This window comes from Bolinopsis microptera, chromosome 1 (genome assembly GCF_026151205.1).
Source record: "Bolinopsis microptera isolate Bmic1 chromosome 1, MBARI_Bmic_1.0, whole genome shotgun sequence".
NCBI classification, from domain to species: Eukaryota; Metazoa; Ctenophora; class Tentaculata; order Lobata; family Bolinopsidae; genus Bolinopsis; species Bolinopsis microptera.
The window spans coordinates 9,253,707-9,270,645 of record NC_087072.1 but is presented as its reverse complement, the minus strand read 5'-3'; the positions used below and the strand labels follow the sequence as shown (position 1 = coordinate 9,270,645).

The 16,939-nt window shown below is 38.0% G+C and overlaps 1 protein-coding gene across 2 annotated transcripts in view; it reads right to left on the bottom strand.

Annotated features, from left to right (window-relative positions):
- Positions 1–2,761: 2,761 nt before the first annotated feature.
- The window catches only part of LOC134812101 (apoptotic chromatin condensation inducer in the nucleus-like), a 45,051-nt gene continuing 30,873 nt past the window's right edge, over positions 2,762–16,939 (bottom strand). For both annotated transcript variants that reach the window (XM_063819292.1, XM_063819301.1), the window contains exons 12-15: positions 5,649–5,756; positions 4,489–4,582; positions 4,023–4,120; positions 2,762–3,875 (exon numbers count right to left, since the gene is read on the bottom strand). In XM_063819292.1, the coding sequence (XP_063675362.1) occupies positions 3,708–3,875; positions 4,023–4,120; positions 4,489–4,582; positions 5,649–5,756 (468 nt within the window). In that variant the 3' untranslated portion in view covers positions 2,762–3,707. The remainder of the gene's footprint in view (positions 3,876–4,022; positions 4,121–4,488; positions 4,583–5,648; positions 5,757–16,939) is intronic.

Below are 16,939 nucleotides of genomic sequence, written 5' to 3'. Positions count from 1 at the left end.
GTCCGAAAGAAGTTAAATTTCGTCGATAATTACGACGAAAGAGAAAAATTTGGATAATTGGACTTGAAGCCTTCGGCTGCTTCTCCTGAATTCCGGGATGAATCCGCCTGACTACATTTTCTTGCGTCAGTTAGAGGAGAAAGAGAGCTTTTATAAAATCTATAGTTTTCTATATGTTTCGCTGTCGCCTGAAGAGTTGTGCACTTTAGTCTAAAGAATAATTTCAGAAAAAATTCACCAAAAAAAATTACACATAAATCCCTTACTCCTTCGTAAATCTAACCAAGTATGGAATCGACCCTTTAAATAACGGCCTAAATTATGGGTTTTGAGGTACATCAACACAAAATTCTGAATTTAAGAAAAAGTTCAGACGATTGTCTACAGACCAGTTTTTGAATTTTGTAATTTCGATATTCAGAAGTAAAGTTATGACCCGTCGAAAAATATTGATTTCATCATAAAATACACATAAAATTTCAAACACGCCAATAATTCTGACACCCTGCTGTACACTAAGGTAAGCGACAAAAACCTTCATTTACATTGGCATGCACCACAATATTCGTTTGTTCATCTGCATATGCACAGGTAGCAGCTTAATTATGGCCCACTGAATGACTGAACCGTAATATTGATTGATGATACACCGGTCAGATTGAATCTGGAAACAATCAAACAAATGACATGCAACTCAGCAAGCGATCAAATTAAAGCTGGAAGTGAATAGAATCTGTTATCAAATGTTAAGCTTAATTTCAATACGGTCATAGACAACGAACAAAACAACAGTGAATCGATTATAAACTGCGTGAGGAAGTGAAGTTACAGAGCCAGACAAAATTGATGAGCGCTCGATTTTATCACAGAATTTCGAACTGCAGAGTGATTTTACGCCGCGCATAGCTCACGTGACTCAATATAAGCTCTCCTATTGGCGCAAACGTCTCAGCCAATCAGCATCTACGGCACTTTTCTGCCGTAATTGAGTCGTATTTCTACCTACCAGGACCGTCGACGAGTCCAACTCGGCGCGCGTCCTGGTAGGTTGTAAACCTACAAAGTTTGAGTAATCGCTATGTTATACCGGGCTGATCCAACTCCTTTGGCACATGGTATTGGTGGAGTTGTGTTGGTTGTCGAATATGTCATTGACAGAGAGGTAGTAGTCCCGGAAATATTGACCTCTTATTTGGGCAATAGCCGGGCACTGTACGAGAAAGTGTGAGACAGTCTCCTCTTCGTCGCCGCATTTAGGACAAGCAAGCTTGTGTCTGATTTGCGAATGGTATGTAGGTGTTTGTTTGACGGATGTTACTCGTCTAAATTTCTTCGAAGTAGCGCGCGCCGCTTTCTTCTCTTGCCCGATGGCAAGTGCTACGAAGTAGCGCGCGCCGGGCTAGATCATTAACAATGGTCAAGTGTTTGTCTGACCATTGTTAATGATCTGGCCCGGCGCGCGCTACTTCGTAGCACTTGCCATCGGGCAAGAAAGCGGCGCGCGCTACTTCGAAGAAATTTAGACGAGTAACATCCGTCAAGGTGTTTGTTAAGGCCACAATGTCCCGTGATGAGGTGCACTGCAGTTCTGTAATTTTGTCTGTTGTTACTGAGTGTAATGTTGAGTTTTTTTGATGATGTTGATGTTTTTGTGTCCGAATGTCAGTTTAGTGTGTCTGGGCGCTCTCACTAAATCGCTCGCCCAAATTTTAAGAAAGTTCTTGTAGAAAGGCCCTGAAGGTTTAAAAGTAATCTAGTTCGATGTATTTTTGGACGCTGATTCTGTTAAAAATGCTTCCCTGGAAAGTTATGGGCGAAAAACTGTTTTGGTCACGCGACAGGCTAGTAAAACACGAATTTGATTGTTTAGGGCTCGTGTAAGGGTTATGGATAGCTTTGGGGTTATGGTTAGGGTTGGGATTAGGGTTTATGTTGCTCTATCCAGAGCCCTTGCGCTTGCAGTAGCGCGCGCCCGCCTCACGGCGGTAAAAAGGAACCTTCCCATCGGGGTTCGTGGATAGGTGCTTTTCTTGACTTGTGAAACAAGCGCGCCCGCAGTGGCGCGAAAGCACATGGTTAGGTGAAGGGTTTATGTGAAACCGTTTTGTTCGGCTACAAAACCATAAAAACCAAAGTCACGTGATAATTTTTGGGCGAGCAAATTAGTAAGAGCCGTGTCTGGGACCATCAGTAATCCATGATTCTTGATTAAGTTTGGTGACTTGGTCGTCGATCAGGTGTTTGATGTAAGATTGTGGAATTGGACAATTCAGTTAGGGTTTCGAATAGTCATTTAGTGTTCAGGCCTTCAGGGCCACCTTGAGAACATGTTTAAAAATGTCACGTGTAGACTTAGAGTGATTACCCGACAGTTGGAAACTTGTAGGTTTATAACCTACCAAGACACGCAAGTATCATCCGTTACGGTTAATGGAAACTAACCTTGATCGTTATTATTTTAGGACGCTGATTCCAAATCACCCCACGAATTTTTGATATATTTACAGAAGTGAAAAGGGCCTTTAGCAATGATCATATTATTACTTATGAGTCGTAAAAGTAGCATTATTCGATGCTGATTATCAATCAAAATAGAAAATTGATGGTTCAGTCAGGAGTCAAGTAAAGTGATATAGACCATGACCTATGATACGCGTCCCAGATGCAAGATACTGTGGCACTGCACCGGTAGAACATCACAATTAAATTCACGAGTGTTCCGATTTATAAAAGCTCACAATAACAAAATAAAAAAGTTCAATTCCAAAGAGCTGAATGTTTAAATTCGTAATTTCACATAAATTATTGTCAGCGCGTTATCAATATCATTCTCATTCACAAGCCAATACTTTAGATGTGCCAAGGTACTTCTGGCTAAAATAAGAGTCAAATATATAATACTCGACCTCGGTCTCAGATAAAATGTGAGACTGGGTGCTACTCTCTGATAAAACTGATACACGATTATCAATATTATTGATGGCATTAACAATACTATTACTCCTCCCGATAATATTGTAAAGGTATCCCCATAGATATAGCTATGTGTTAAACTGTTGTGCAGGTTCGGTTCACTTGCACGGTTCCAAGTTTGCAATAAAAATACGCATGCGAACTGAGCCGCGCAAGTATACCGAACCTAGACGTAGAAGCGAACAGAACCTGCACGAAAGTTTAGCAGCGTAGCAATGGTGAATGTTCCCTCTCTCGTCTCTGACATAACTATGTTTTTACTAGGAAAAGCATTTCGATATAAAATTGGATCGACCGCCCTATTCTGCCAAATTTCAACACGCGCACCGCGAACGACAATTTATATTTACACATATTAACCTGACCCCAGCCACAACCGGCCTTAAGAAAACAAACTGTCATAAAATCTGGCAGAATAGCGTATAAAATTAACAACCTCAGATACACTTATATTATGCCTCGTGCGAACCCCTGTTATATTTGATATTGTCCCAGGAATATTATGCCATATTAAGTTACAAAGTAATACAGGACATATAGCCTCAAAATTAAATAGATTAAATAACTGTTTTTTGAACTTTATGAACTGATAAAACTTAAATAACATAAATGTTAGAGTAAACTGCCATTAACATTGTCAACCATCACAATGGGAACCGAAACTTATTGAGGACTTTAAAGTGGTTTATAACGAACATGTCACATGACTCAAATTTGCTGCTGTCACGTGGTCCTTATCTGCGTCTTCTATCATCGACCCTCCTTCTGGCGGGGGACCTGGTTCTCTCTGGAGTTTTCCACCTGGGAATGGCGCGTGGTCTTACGTACTCAGCATCTAGCTCCGGCTCCGGGACAAAGTAGCGCGGCTTTCCTTTCGCACGCTCTTCTGCTCGTGCTTTAGCCTGCGAATTGTATATCTCAAAAGAAACACTTTTAGCCCTAATTGAACAAGAAATAGCTAAATTATTTCACTGGTATCATACTACAAATTTTTAGGCGATTTAAGAAAAAATTGTGTCGCAAAATCAAATCTTAAAGTTTGACCGAACCTCTTTTTCATTGAGAGGAAGCCAATAAATACTCGGAACCGCTACAGTTTTCTTGAAGAAATCATCCAATAAAGTTTTCTTAGCTTCCTTTTTGTCTCCTGAACAATACCAGTGTTAAATACAATTGCGAATCGAGCAATTCGATTTTAATAAAATATCTTAAAATTGAAAAAGGAAGACTTTCATTCTATCGTCAATCGTATAATCATATTTAATATATTGAAAACATTAGTTAGGGGGGCAGGGGGTCTTCATGGAAATTTCCATGAAGACCCCCTCTGCCCTCTTAACTAACCTTGCACACACAATTGATATGATTATTGATTATATATAGTAACTGTGCTTGTAGTGCAACAAATATGATTCCTTTATAACGCTTATTACAGTCAACTGTCAAAGTCGTTCATCATTATTGTTCATTGAATAATGTTCTAAATTGAAAAAATGAACGCCGATTCAAAAATACCTTTTTCTTTTCTAGGCTTCTTTCTCTTCTGTTCCTCAAAGACTTGAATGTCAATACTGTCTCCGATCAGTTCACCGTCTGTTTCGCTGTACATCTAAAAAACATAACAGCCTTTTTTTATTTTTTAGGCCGTTTTCCGATGATAGAAAATATTTTCTCGCTCCACACAAGGCCGTAACAGTAACAGGACATTTTTAGTTACACAACAGGACTTAGGTTCAACTTCGTGTACAATGTACATAATATCATGGCACAGTTAATAGCCCAAACTTTGATCAATGATCAGTCATGTGATAAACATAATGACAGCAATCTTAGACAACTACGCCTATTAGGAGGATGTGATGAGGCCTAGATCATTGATTAATCACAGTGAAACTGAATCACACGTACGATGTTAGACAATAAACAGGGGACAGTCAACATGGGCTGGTGTGAACTATATTGAGGCGACTAGACTTTACCATATATCTACCGAGTAGCCAGCACTATCAGTCTGCTCTAATTTCACAGTTCCATCAGACCACCATTAGGATATAGGATCTTGGGAACGAAGTAAAGCCCTTCCCAGTTCCCATGGTTACATCGTACAGTCTGTTAGGGGTGGATTATCTTTAAGATCTCTCTCCTTTGGGAAGGTTTACCCGACGCTAAGGAGTAATCTCAACTTCAAGCGATTCTAATCACCGAGTTTCTTCTTTCACCATCATATCATGTCCATGGTAGATGAACATAAACAATCGTACAGTCCACTTTATATATATATGAAATGAGCTCTTCTTATAAAAACAAAGTCTTTGATTTTAGATAATGTCTGTGATGAAGGAATTACTGAACTGATAATGATGGTCTTCAGAAGACGAATTAGAGATTGAAGATGGAGCAGATAGTATCCAGGTCGAAAGAAGGATTGGGAGGAGTTAGCAGGTATCCGTGTAGTTATATGGTTGCCATGGTAACTGCAGGTGTACTTTCTCCCCAGCCATATCAAAGTTCAAGAGTTCTACAAGTGAAGGGTAAATGGGATAAAACCAACGGTAACAAGCTAAAAACACACATTAAAACGTCAAATGAAAGGGTAGATTGCAACAGCTATAATAAAGTTGCAATATAGCTATATTACAGCAGCTATAAAGGTAATGTTAGTATAAAGAACTCACCCTCTCGTCTTCCGCGTAATCCACATTAAGAGTTTTGGGGCTGGTTAGCGGCCACACCGCACCATGGAGCGACTGTCGCGCTCGTGTCGCTTCACCTACTGTCGCAAACTGAAATATGGAATTAACATTAGTTTGATAAGCCAAATATATTTTACTATTAATATTAATTTCTAAGAACGGCTCACTATAGTGTACAGCAATTTCACACTGACATGTAGCTATCTTGAAATTCCGTACAGACCTCTTTGAATCTTTTTGTACCAAGAATATTTTTTTGCGTCGACTGATCGTTAAGTTGGCCAGGACACGGGTCTAAATGTTAACCTTTCGACTTGAAGTTTTGGCATAAGTTTATAAAAAATTATTTGATAACCACAGGTATCCAGAAAATGTCATCATACATACTATCAATATATATCACATAAATAATTTTCGTAAAATCATCGTTTTGAATCATGTAAAGGTAGTGGAAAATCTGGATGTGTAAAGTTACTATAGTCCATAAGAGCAAAGTCTATTCTAAAAATATTATACAATTTCTCAATTGTGTTCTCGTCAATCTTTGAAAACCACTCCTTAGCATAAAAGGCTGATTTTTGAAGGCGAGGGTCCGATGATTCATCATATGATCCTAGCAATGAGGTGCTTGCATTGATTCTACCCCAGACATCCTGACTTAAGGGTCCAGCATACTCAAGAGGGATAATATAATCGTATCTAGCTGCAGGTATACACAAAGTTCTGAATTGTTGGTAAAAATGTCGGTTCTCCGATCCATTGTGGTTGACGAGCCATGAAGCAAACTCTGTAAACGTTGGGTATAACATATCAAGCTCTTGCTTGTTAGTGATGCCTCTCATCTCTTTCACAATCTTTTTCCCTATAGACCGAAACGAATCTCCCTGAGTTTTCTCGTCTGATAATTTATCTCTGTAACCAGAAACCATTCTGGTCCAGGGGTTCCTGACCACGGTAAAACTGAAATCTTGTTGGAATTCTGAGGCGTTAAAGCGGTTCAATATGTTCGGTATTCTGTGCTTGTTGCTAATTCCACCGTGTACCTTTTTCACCTCAGTTGGATTTAGTTGGTTCTTCAGATCTCCGTTAGCTCGGAGCAGAGCCTCAATCCAGTTGGAACATCCTGTCTTTGGAATTCCCGTGAAAATTGTTTTTATGTTCTCGAAATAATATGTTTGCATTCCACAGTTTTCCCACATACTTGCTTGACTGTATTTTTGGTTCATTAAGACCAGTGATTTTTCAAACTGGTCTTGAGCCCATTTTTGAGAGGGTGGTTCCAAAACCGAAAATTGTTTGTCTTCTAAAGAAATGTGATTGATATTTTCTGAAGAAGATGCAGTCGTTTCTATGTCCGGAGATGGCGTTGAGGTAACACTAACAGTTTTTATACGAAGATTGGAGATGGCTGTAGCTTGGTCAGGAAGCAGGAGGACGAATACTGCTGAAAGAGCAAAAATCCCAAGGAATACGTATCGTTTTTTAACTCTAACAGATTTACCATCCTCTACCATTACTGCAATTCAAGACTAAAATAACCACACAAATGATTAAATTGAGAAGGTTTTGTGCACAAAATGTTGAATTCTTTGTCAATCTACACCCCACAGTCTGCACTTCTTTTCATGCGACTTCTTTTCATGCGGCTTCACTGCATGTTACCAAATTGTTGTAACCACGAATCCATAGGATTTCGTGTCCAGAGAGTAATATCTAATCTTACTCATTACTCGTTACTTGTCGTTATATCAAGGTTCCATCCAGTAGTCTAATTTAAATCCGAATTCTAAGCTATAGGAATCTATGACTAGAGATACATAATCTCATTACTCCAATACCATGTGATCAGAGATCAACCAGATCTCATAGTCACATGGTACTACTTTCACATTCAAGCCTCATACATGTAACAAGAGTCTACAGTTTAAACCTGTGGACAGGAGTGAATGCGGATAGTTAAAGATAGATGTTTTGGCGAGGACTACGGAAAGTTAAAGATTGATGTTTTGGCGAGGACTACGGAAAGTTAAAGATTGATGTTTTGGCGAGGACTGCAGAAAGTTAACGATTGATGTTTTGGCGAGGACTGCAGAAAGTTAACGATGGATGGTTTGATGAGGACGTATGTTTTGACGATCAAGAATGGAGGGGATAAACATACGGAGAAGATGACAAGTGACAACCTTTATAAGAAGAGGATCAATGATGTTTAGATCACTTTTATTGTGAGACGCTATTTCTAATCACCACATTTTAGATAGTTGTCTTACTTGTACAAAACCAAAAGTCTAAATCAAGTAAACTACTTACATTAAAGTGTTCGCACTTAAAACAAAATATCAGCACAAATTATCGGACTAATGACACACTTCAGTTGAGATAGCAAGTCATCAAAGTACACTTCACAACATAAAGCCACATTTGACGTGTACCTTTGGGCTTTCCGTTTGTCGCAGTATTAAGTTTAACGCAAGCTCAGTATACAAAAAGTAACAATTACACGTGTAATGTACTTGTAATGTACTTGTTCCCAATCTCGTATCAGGAAATAATCTAACTCAGTTGCATCCTAAATCATTTATTCATCACGGCTTACTCGGACTCCTTTACGCATCTTGAAATTTCCTAATAACCAATTTCAAGACATGGAGCAAGTTTGAAAATTTGATCGTCTCGATTGAAATTATCTACTCTTGTATCAAAACACAATTATTGAACACTGGTAACTTCCTGGTCACCGGGAACTACATTGAGATTAATTGGTAATTTTCCATTTTCGCATATAATTATTGTAAAATTTAAAAGTCAATTTAATTTTAATTATATTTCATTGTTTTAAATCATGCAAAGGTAACGGGAAATCTGGATGTGTAAAGTTACTATAGTCCATAAGAGCAAAGTCTATTCTAAAAATATTATACAATTTCTCAATTGTGTTCTCGTCAATCTTTGAAAACCAGTCCTTAGCATAAAAGGCTGATTTTTGAAGGCGAGGGTCCGATGATTCATCATATGATCCTAGCAATGAGGTGCTTGCATTGATTCTACCCCAGACATCCTGACTTAAGGGTCCAGCATACTCAAGAGGGATAATATAATCGTATCTAGCTGCAGGTATACACAAAGTTTTGAATTGTTGGTGAAAATGTGGGTTACCCGATCCATAGTGTTTGGCGAGCCATGAAGCAAACTCTGTAAAAGTTGGATATAACTTATCAAGCTCTTGCTTGTTAGTAATGCCTCTCATCTCTTTCACAATCTTTTTCCCTATAGACCGAAACGAACCTCCCTGAGTTTTCTCGTCTGATAATTTATCTCTGTAACCAGAAACCATTCTGGTCCAGGGGTTCCTGACCACGGTAAAACTGAAATCTTGTTGGAATTCTGAGGCGTTAAAGCGGTTTAATATGTTCGGTATTCTGTGCTTGTTGCTAATTCCACCGTGTACCTTTTTCACCTTAGTTGGATTTAGTTGGTTCTTAAGATCTCCGTTAGCTCGGAGCAGAGCCTCAATCCAGTTGGAACATCCTGTCTTTGGAATTCCCGTGAAAATTGTTTTTATGTTCTCGAAATAATATGTTTGCTTTCCACAGTTTTCCCACATACTTGGTTGACTGTATTTTTGGTCCATTAAGACCAGTGCTTTTTTAAACTGGTCTTGAGCCCATTTTTGAGAGGGTGGTTCCAAAACCGAAAATTGTTTGTCTTCTAAAGAAATGTGATTGATATTTTCTGAAGAAGATGCAGTCGTTTCTATGTCCGGAGAAGGCGTTGAGGTAACACTAACAGTTTTTATACGAAGATTGGAGATGGCTGTAGCTTGGTCAGGAAGCAGGAGGACGAATACTGCTGAAAGAGCAAAAATCCCAAGGAATACGTATCGTTTTTTAACTCTAACAGATTTACCATCCTCTACCATTACTGCAATTCAAGACTAAAATAACCACACAAATGATTTAATTGAGAAGGTTTTGTGCACACAAAACTGCTTGAATTCTTTGTCAATCTACACCCTACAGTCTGCACTTCTTTTCATGCGACTTCTTTTCATGCGGCTTCACTGCATGTTACCAAATTGTTGTAACCACGAATCCATAGGATTTCGTGTCCAGAGAGTAATATCTAATCTTACTCATTACTCGTTACTTGTCGTTATATCAAGGTTCCATCCAGTAGTCTAATTTAAATCCGAATTCTAAGCTATAGGAATCTATGACTAGAGATACATAATCTCATTACTCCAATACCATGTGATCAGAGATCAACCAGATCTCATAGTCACATGGTACTACTTTCACATTCAAGCCTCATACATGTAACAAGAGTCTACAGTTTAAACCTGTGGACAGGAGTGAATGCGGATAGTTAAAGATAGATGTTTTGGCGAGGACTACGGAAAGTTAAAGATTGATGTTTTGGCGAGGACTACGGAAAGTTAAAGATTGATGTTTTGGCGAGGACTACGGAAAGTTAAAGATTGATGTTTTGGCGAGGACTGCAGAAAGTTAACGATTGATGTTTTGGCGAGGACTGCAGAAAGTTAACGATGGATGGTTTGATGAGGACGTATGTTTTGACGATCAAGAATGGAGGGGATAAACATACGGAGAAGATGACAAGTGACAACCTTTATAAGAAGAGGATCAATGATGTTTAGATCACTTTTATTGTGAGACGCTATTTCTAATCACCACATTTTAGATAGTTGTCTTACTTGTACAAAACCAAAAGTCTAAATCAAGTAAACTACTTACATTAAAGTGTTCGCACTTAAAACAAAATATCAGCACAAATTATCGGACTAATGACACACTTCAGTTGAGATAGCAAGTCATCAAAGTACACTTCACAACATAAAGCCACATTTGACGTGTACCTTTGGGCTTTCCGTTTGTCGCAGTATTAAGTTTAACGCAAGCTCAGTATACAAAAAGTAACAATTACACGTGTAATGTACTTGTAATGTACTTGTTCCCAATCTCGTATCAGGAAATAATCTAACTCAGTTGCATCCTAAATCATTTATTCATCACGGCTTACTCGGACTCCTTTACGCATCTTGAAATTTCCTAATAACCAATTTCAAGACATGGAGCAAGTTTGAAAATTTGATCGTCTCGATTGAAATTATCTACTCTTGTATCAAAACACAATTATTGAACACTGGTAACTTCCTGGTCACCGGGAACTACATTGAGATTAATTGGTAATTTTCCATTTTCGCATATAATTATTGTAAAATTTAAAAGTCAATTTAATTTTAATTATATTTCATTGTTTTAAATCATGCAAAGGTAACGGGAAATCTGGATGTGTAAAGTTACTATAGTCCATAAGAGCAAAGTCTATTCTAAAAATATTATACAATTTCTCAATTGTGTTCTCGTCAATCTTTGAAAACCAGTCCTTAGCATAAAAGGCTGATTTTTGAAGGCGAGGGTCCGATGATTCATCATATGATCCTAGCAATGAGGTGCTTGCATTGATTCTACCCCAGACATCCTGACTTAAGGGTCCAGCATACTCAAGAGGGATAATATAATCGTATCTAGCTGCAGGTATACACAAAGTTTTGAATTGTTGGTGAAAATGTGGGTTACCCGATCCATAGTGTTTGGCGAGCCATGAAGCAAACTCTGTAAAAGTTGGATATAACTTATCAAGCTCTTGCTTGTTAGTAATGCCTCTCATCTCTTTCACAATCTTTTTCCCTATAGACCGAAACGAACCTCCCTGAGTTTTCTCGTCTGATAATTTATCTCTGTAACCAGAAACCATTCTGGTCCAGGGGTTCCTGACCACGGTAAAACTGAAATCTTGTTGGAATTCTGAGGCGTTAAAGCGGTTTAATATGTTCGGTATTCTGTGCTTGTTGCTAATTCCACCGTGTACCTTTTTCACCTTAGTTGGATTTAGTTGGTTCTTAAGATCTCCGTTAGCTCGGAGCAGAGCCTCAATCCAGTTGGAACATCCTGTCTTTGGAATTCCCGTGAAAATTGTTTTTATGTTCTCGAAATAATATGTTTGCTTTCCACAGTTTTCCCACATACTTGGTTGACTGTATTTTTGGTCCATTAAGACCAGTGCTTTTTTAAACTGTTCTTGAGCCCATTTTTGAGAGGGTGGTTCCAAAACCGAAAATTGTTTGTCTTCTAAAGAAATGTGATTGATATTTTCTGAAGAAGATGCAGTCGTTTCTATGTCCGGAGAAGGCGTTGAGGTAACACTAACAATTTGTATACGAAGATTGGAGATGGCTGTAGCTTGGTCAGGAAACAGGAGGACGAATACTGCTGAAAGAGCAAAAATCCCAAGGAATACGTATCGTTTTTTAACTCTAACAGATTTACCATCCTCTACCATTACTGCAATTCAAGACTAAAATAACCCCACAAATGATTTAATTGAGAAGGTTTTGTGCACACAAAACCTTCTTGAATTCTTTGTCAATCTACACTCTACAGTCTGCACTTCTTTTCATGCGACTTCTTTTCATGCGGCTTCACTGTATGTTATCAAATATCAGCACAAATTATCGGACTAATGACACACTTCACTACATAAAGCCACATTTGACGTGTACATTTGGGCTTTCCGTTTGTCGCAGTATTAAGTTTAACGCAAGCTCAGTATACAAAAAGTAATAAGTACACGTGTAATGTACTTGTAATGTACTTGTCCCCAATCTCGTATCAGGAAATAATCTAACTCAGTTGCATCTTAAATTATTTATTTATCACGGCTTACTCGGACTTCTTTACGCATATTGAAATTTCCTAATAACCAATTTCAAGACATGGAGCAAGTTTGAAAATTTGATCGTCTCGATTGAAATTATCTACTCTTGTATCAAAACACAATTATTGAACACTGGTAACTTCCTGGTCACCGGGAACTATGGGATTAATTGGTAATTTTCCATTTTCGCATATAATTATTGTAAAATTTAAAAGTCAATTTAATTTTAATTTAATTTCATTGTTTTATATATCATGCAAAGGTAACGGGAAATCTGGATGTGTAAAGTTACTATAGTCCATAAGAGCAAAGTCTATTCTAAAAATATTATACAATTTCTCAATTGTGTTCTCGTCGATCTTTGAAAACCACTCCTTAGCATAAAAGGCTGATTTTTGAAGGCGAGGGTCCGATGATTCATCATATGATCCTAGCAATGAGGTGCTTGCATTGATTCTACCCCAGACATCCTGACTTAAGGGTCCAGCATACTCAAGAGGGATAATATAATCGTATCTAGCTGCAGGTATACACAAAGTTTTGAATTGTTGGTGAAAATGTGGGTTACCCGATCCATTGTGCTTGACGAGCCATAATGCAAACTCTGTAAAAGTTGGATATAACTTATCAAGCTCTTGCTTGTTAGTAATGCCTCTCATCTCTTTCACAATATTTTTCCCTAAAGACCGAAACGAACCTCCCTGAGTTTTCTCGTCTGATAATTTATCCCTGTAACCAGAAACCATTCTGGTCCAGGGGTTCCTGATCACGGTAAAACTGAAATCTTGTTGGAATTCTGAGGCGTTAAAGCGGTTCAATATGTTCGGTATTCTGTGCTTGTTGCTAATTCCACCGTGTACCTTTTTCACCTCAGTTGGATTTAGTTGGTTCTTTAGATCTCCGTTAGCTCGGAGCAGAGCCTCAATCCAGTTGGAACATCCTGTCTTTGGAATTCCCGTGAAAATTGTTTTTATGTTCTCGAAATAATATGTTTGCTTTCCACAGTTTTCCCACATACTTGGTTGACTGTATTTTTGGTCCATTAAGACCAATGCTTTTTTAAACTGTTCTTGAGCCCATTTTTGAGAGGGTGGTTTCAAAACCGAAAATGTTTCGTCTTCTAAAGATATGTGATTGATATTTTCTGAAGAAGATGCAGTCGTTTCTATGCCCGGAGAAGGCGTTGAGGTAACACTAACAGTTTTTATACGAAGATTGGAGATGGCTGTAGCTTGGTCAGGAAACAGGAGGACGAATACTGCTGAAAGAGCAAAAATCCCAAGGAATACGTATCGTTTTTTAACTCTAACAGATTTACCATCCTCTACCATTACTGCAATTCAAGACTAAAATAACCACACAAATGATTTAATTGAGAAGATTTTGTGCACATAACACCTTCTTCAATTCTTTGTCAATCCACACTCTACAGTCTGCACTTCTTTTCATGCGACTTCTTTTCATGCGACTTCTTTTCATGCTGCTTCACTGCATGTTATCAAATATCAACACAAATTATCGGACTGATGACACACTTCAGTTGAGATAGCGAGTCATTAAAGTACACTTCACTACATAAAGCCACATTTGACGTGTACCTTTGGGCTTTCCGTTTGTCGCAGTATTAGGTTTAACGCAAGCTCAGTATACAAAAAGTAATAAGTACACGTGTAATGTACTTGTAATGTACTTGTCCCCAATCTCGTATCAGGAAATAATCTAATAATAATTGCATCTTAAATCATTTATTCATCACGGCTTACTCGGACTCCTTTACGCATCTAGAAATTTCCTAATAACCAATTTCAAGACATGGAGCAAGTTTGAAAATTTGATCGTCTCGATTGAAGTTATCTACTCTTGTATCAAAGCACAATTATTGAACACTGGTAACTTCCTGGTCACCGGGAACTACATTGGGATTAATTGGTAATTTTTCATTTTCGCATATAATTATTGTAAAATTTAAAAGTCAATTTAATTTTAACTTTATTTCATTGTTTTAAATCATGCAAAGGTAACGGGAAATCTGGATGTGTAAAGTTACTATAGTCCATAAGAGCAAAGTCTATTCTAAAAATATTATACAATTTCTCAATTGTGTTCTCGTCAATCTTTGAAAACCACTCCTTAGCATAAAGGGTTGATTTTTGAAGGCGAGGGTCCGATGATTCATCATATGATCCTAGCAATGAGGTGCTTGCATTGATTCTACCCCAGACATCCTGACTTAAGGGTCCAGCATACTCAAGAGGGATAATATAATCGTATCTAGCTGCAGGTATACACAAAGTTCTGAATTGTTGGTAAAAATGTCGGTTCTCCGATCCATTGTGGTTGACGAGCCATGAAGCAAACTCTGTAAACGTTGGGTATAACTTATCACGTGCTTCCTCGTTAGTAATGCCTCTCATCTCTTTCACAATATTTTTCCCTATAGACCGAAACGAACCTCCCTGAGTTTTCTCGTCTGATAATTTATCTCTGTAACCAGAAACCATTCTGGTCCAGGGGTTCCTGACCACGGTAAAACTGAAATCTTGTTGGAATACTGAGGCGTTAAAGCGGTTCAATATGTTCGGTATTCTGTGCTTGTTGCTAATTCCACCGTGTACCTTTTTCACCTCAGTTGGATTTAGTTGGTTCTTTAGATCTCCGTTAGCTCGGAGCAGAGCCTCAATCCAGTTGGAACATCCTGTCTTTGGAATTCCCGTGAAAATTGTTTTTATGTTCTCGAAATAATATGTTTGCATACCACAGTTTTCCCACATACTTGGTTGACTGTATTTTTGGTGCATTAAGACCAGTGATTTTTCAAACTGGTCTTGAGCCCATTTTTGAGAGGGTGGTTCCAAAACCGAAAATGTTTCGTCTTCTAAAGAAGTGTGATTGATATTTTCTGAAGAAGATGCAGTCGTTTCTACGAGCGAAGAATCAGAGGAAATCTTTGAAATAACAGTTTTTACATGAAGATTGGAGACGGTTTTAGCTCGGTCAGGAAGCAGGAGAACGAATACCGCTGCAAGAGCAAAAATCGCAAGGAATATGTACCGTTTTTTAACTATAACAGATTGACCATCCTCTACCATTACTGCAATTAAAAATTAAAATAATCACACAAACAATGAAGTAGAATATGCACACAATGTTTCAAACTAACACTTGAAAGTAAATAAGTGCTGATAGGTCAACCACGAAGGAGTGTAATTTGCACTTCTTCTCATGCGACGAAAGCCACAGAGTTTCTAATTTCACATTAAATCAGCCTAATCTATGATCTATCTGACATACAGAACAGTCGCATAGGAAATTATCCAATGAGTTACATCTTAAATCGTTAATTACGCGACTTGTAGATAAAAAGAATAAAGCTATAAAAATGAACGAAGCGGTGAGTTTTCTTAGAGGGTGAGATGTTCTTTAATAAGTCCTAATATAATGATTAAATGATAAGGTACTTAGAGGTACTAAATTAACCGGACTGCTAGCGAGGAGTCGAGAATGGGAATAAAATAAAAGCGGAATAACTCCTAAGATAACGAAATACTGGTACAGAGAGTTAAGTCCGATCACAAAGTCTAGGAAAAACCTGTGAACCAAATAAGCAGAACTATGAATACGCGACTGGAGGAGATTGCACTGTGTAGGCTCCGGTGTAATGTGATATGTATGTACTACGGCTTTACAAATTTTGGAAGCATGTAGGGATATATATCTGATTTTTGTTGGGGACCGGCCCGAAGTACCAGCCAATGTTTACTCAAAAAATAATATATATAATAAGTGTTTTCAATTCAAACTCAAAACTCATACAAGATTAGATCTCATTAAAACGATTAAAATGTATATAATAGAGCTTGTCGAAACAAAACATAGCTGAGCACATATAAAGTTGCCTTTAGTTGAAATTATCATATTAATATGCTTTTAGAGTTGTTAGAGTGGAAACAGGCGCATAGCTACTGCTAGCTAGCAATTCCAAAATTTTTAAAATTTAACGACTGTTATCAGTCGCATAGCGTCATGCCGTTTTTGCTGGCGAATTGATGGCAGTGTAACTGAGATGGTATGCAGTGAAATTGATTCTGTGATGGCGTGCTTATGGGACAGAGTTATTATTAGCATTACGGTTGATGTTGCGCTCTGATTTCCTTAGTCCCGTTATATTGTATAACATAAAGTTAGGCCATTCGTCTGCAATGCCCTCGTTTTGTTGATCAATGAGCATGTTTTTTATGCACCTTTTGTAGATGTTAAGGTTGAATAGACTTGGCAAGGAAGTTGCTGCGACACTATATCTGTTTATTGCTAATAGTGGACCTTTGTAGAATACTGAATTATTGTAAGGGTGTTTACCGTATTCATCTGACCATAAAGTTGTAAGACTCGAATCCGGATCGGCGACGTTAAATATTGGTGCACTGTTAGGTATTGTTTTCTTTATAGAGGGAGGCACTAGACTTGGGAAGTTTTTTAGCTTATGTATAAAAACTAATGCGTTCTTCACGATGATACTTTGAACTGTCAATATTTTG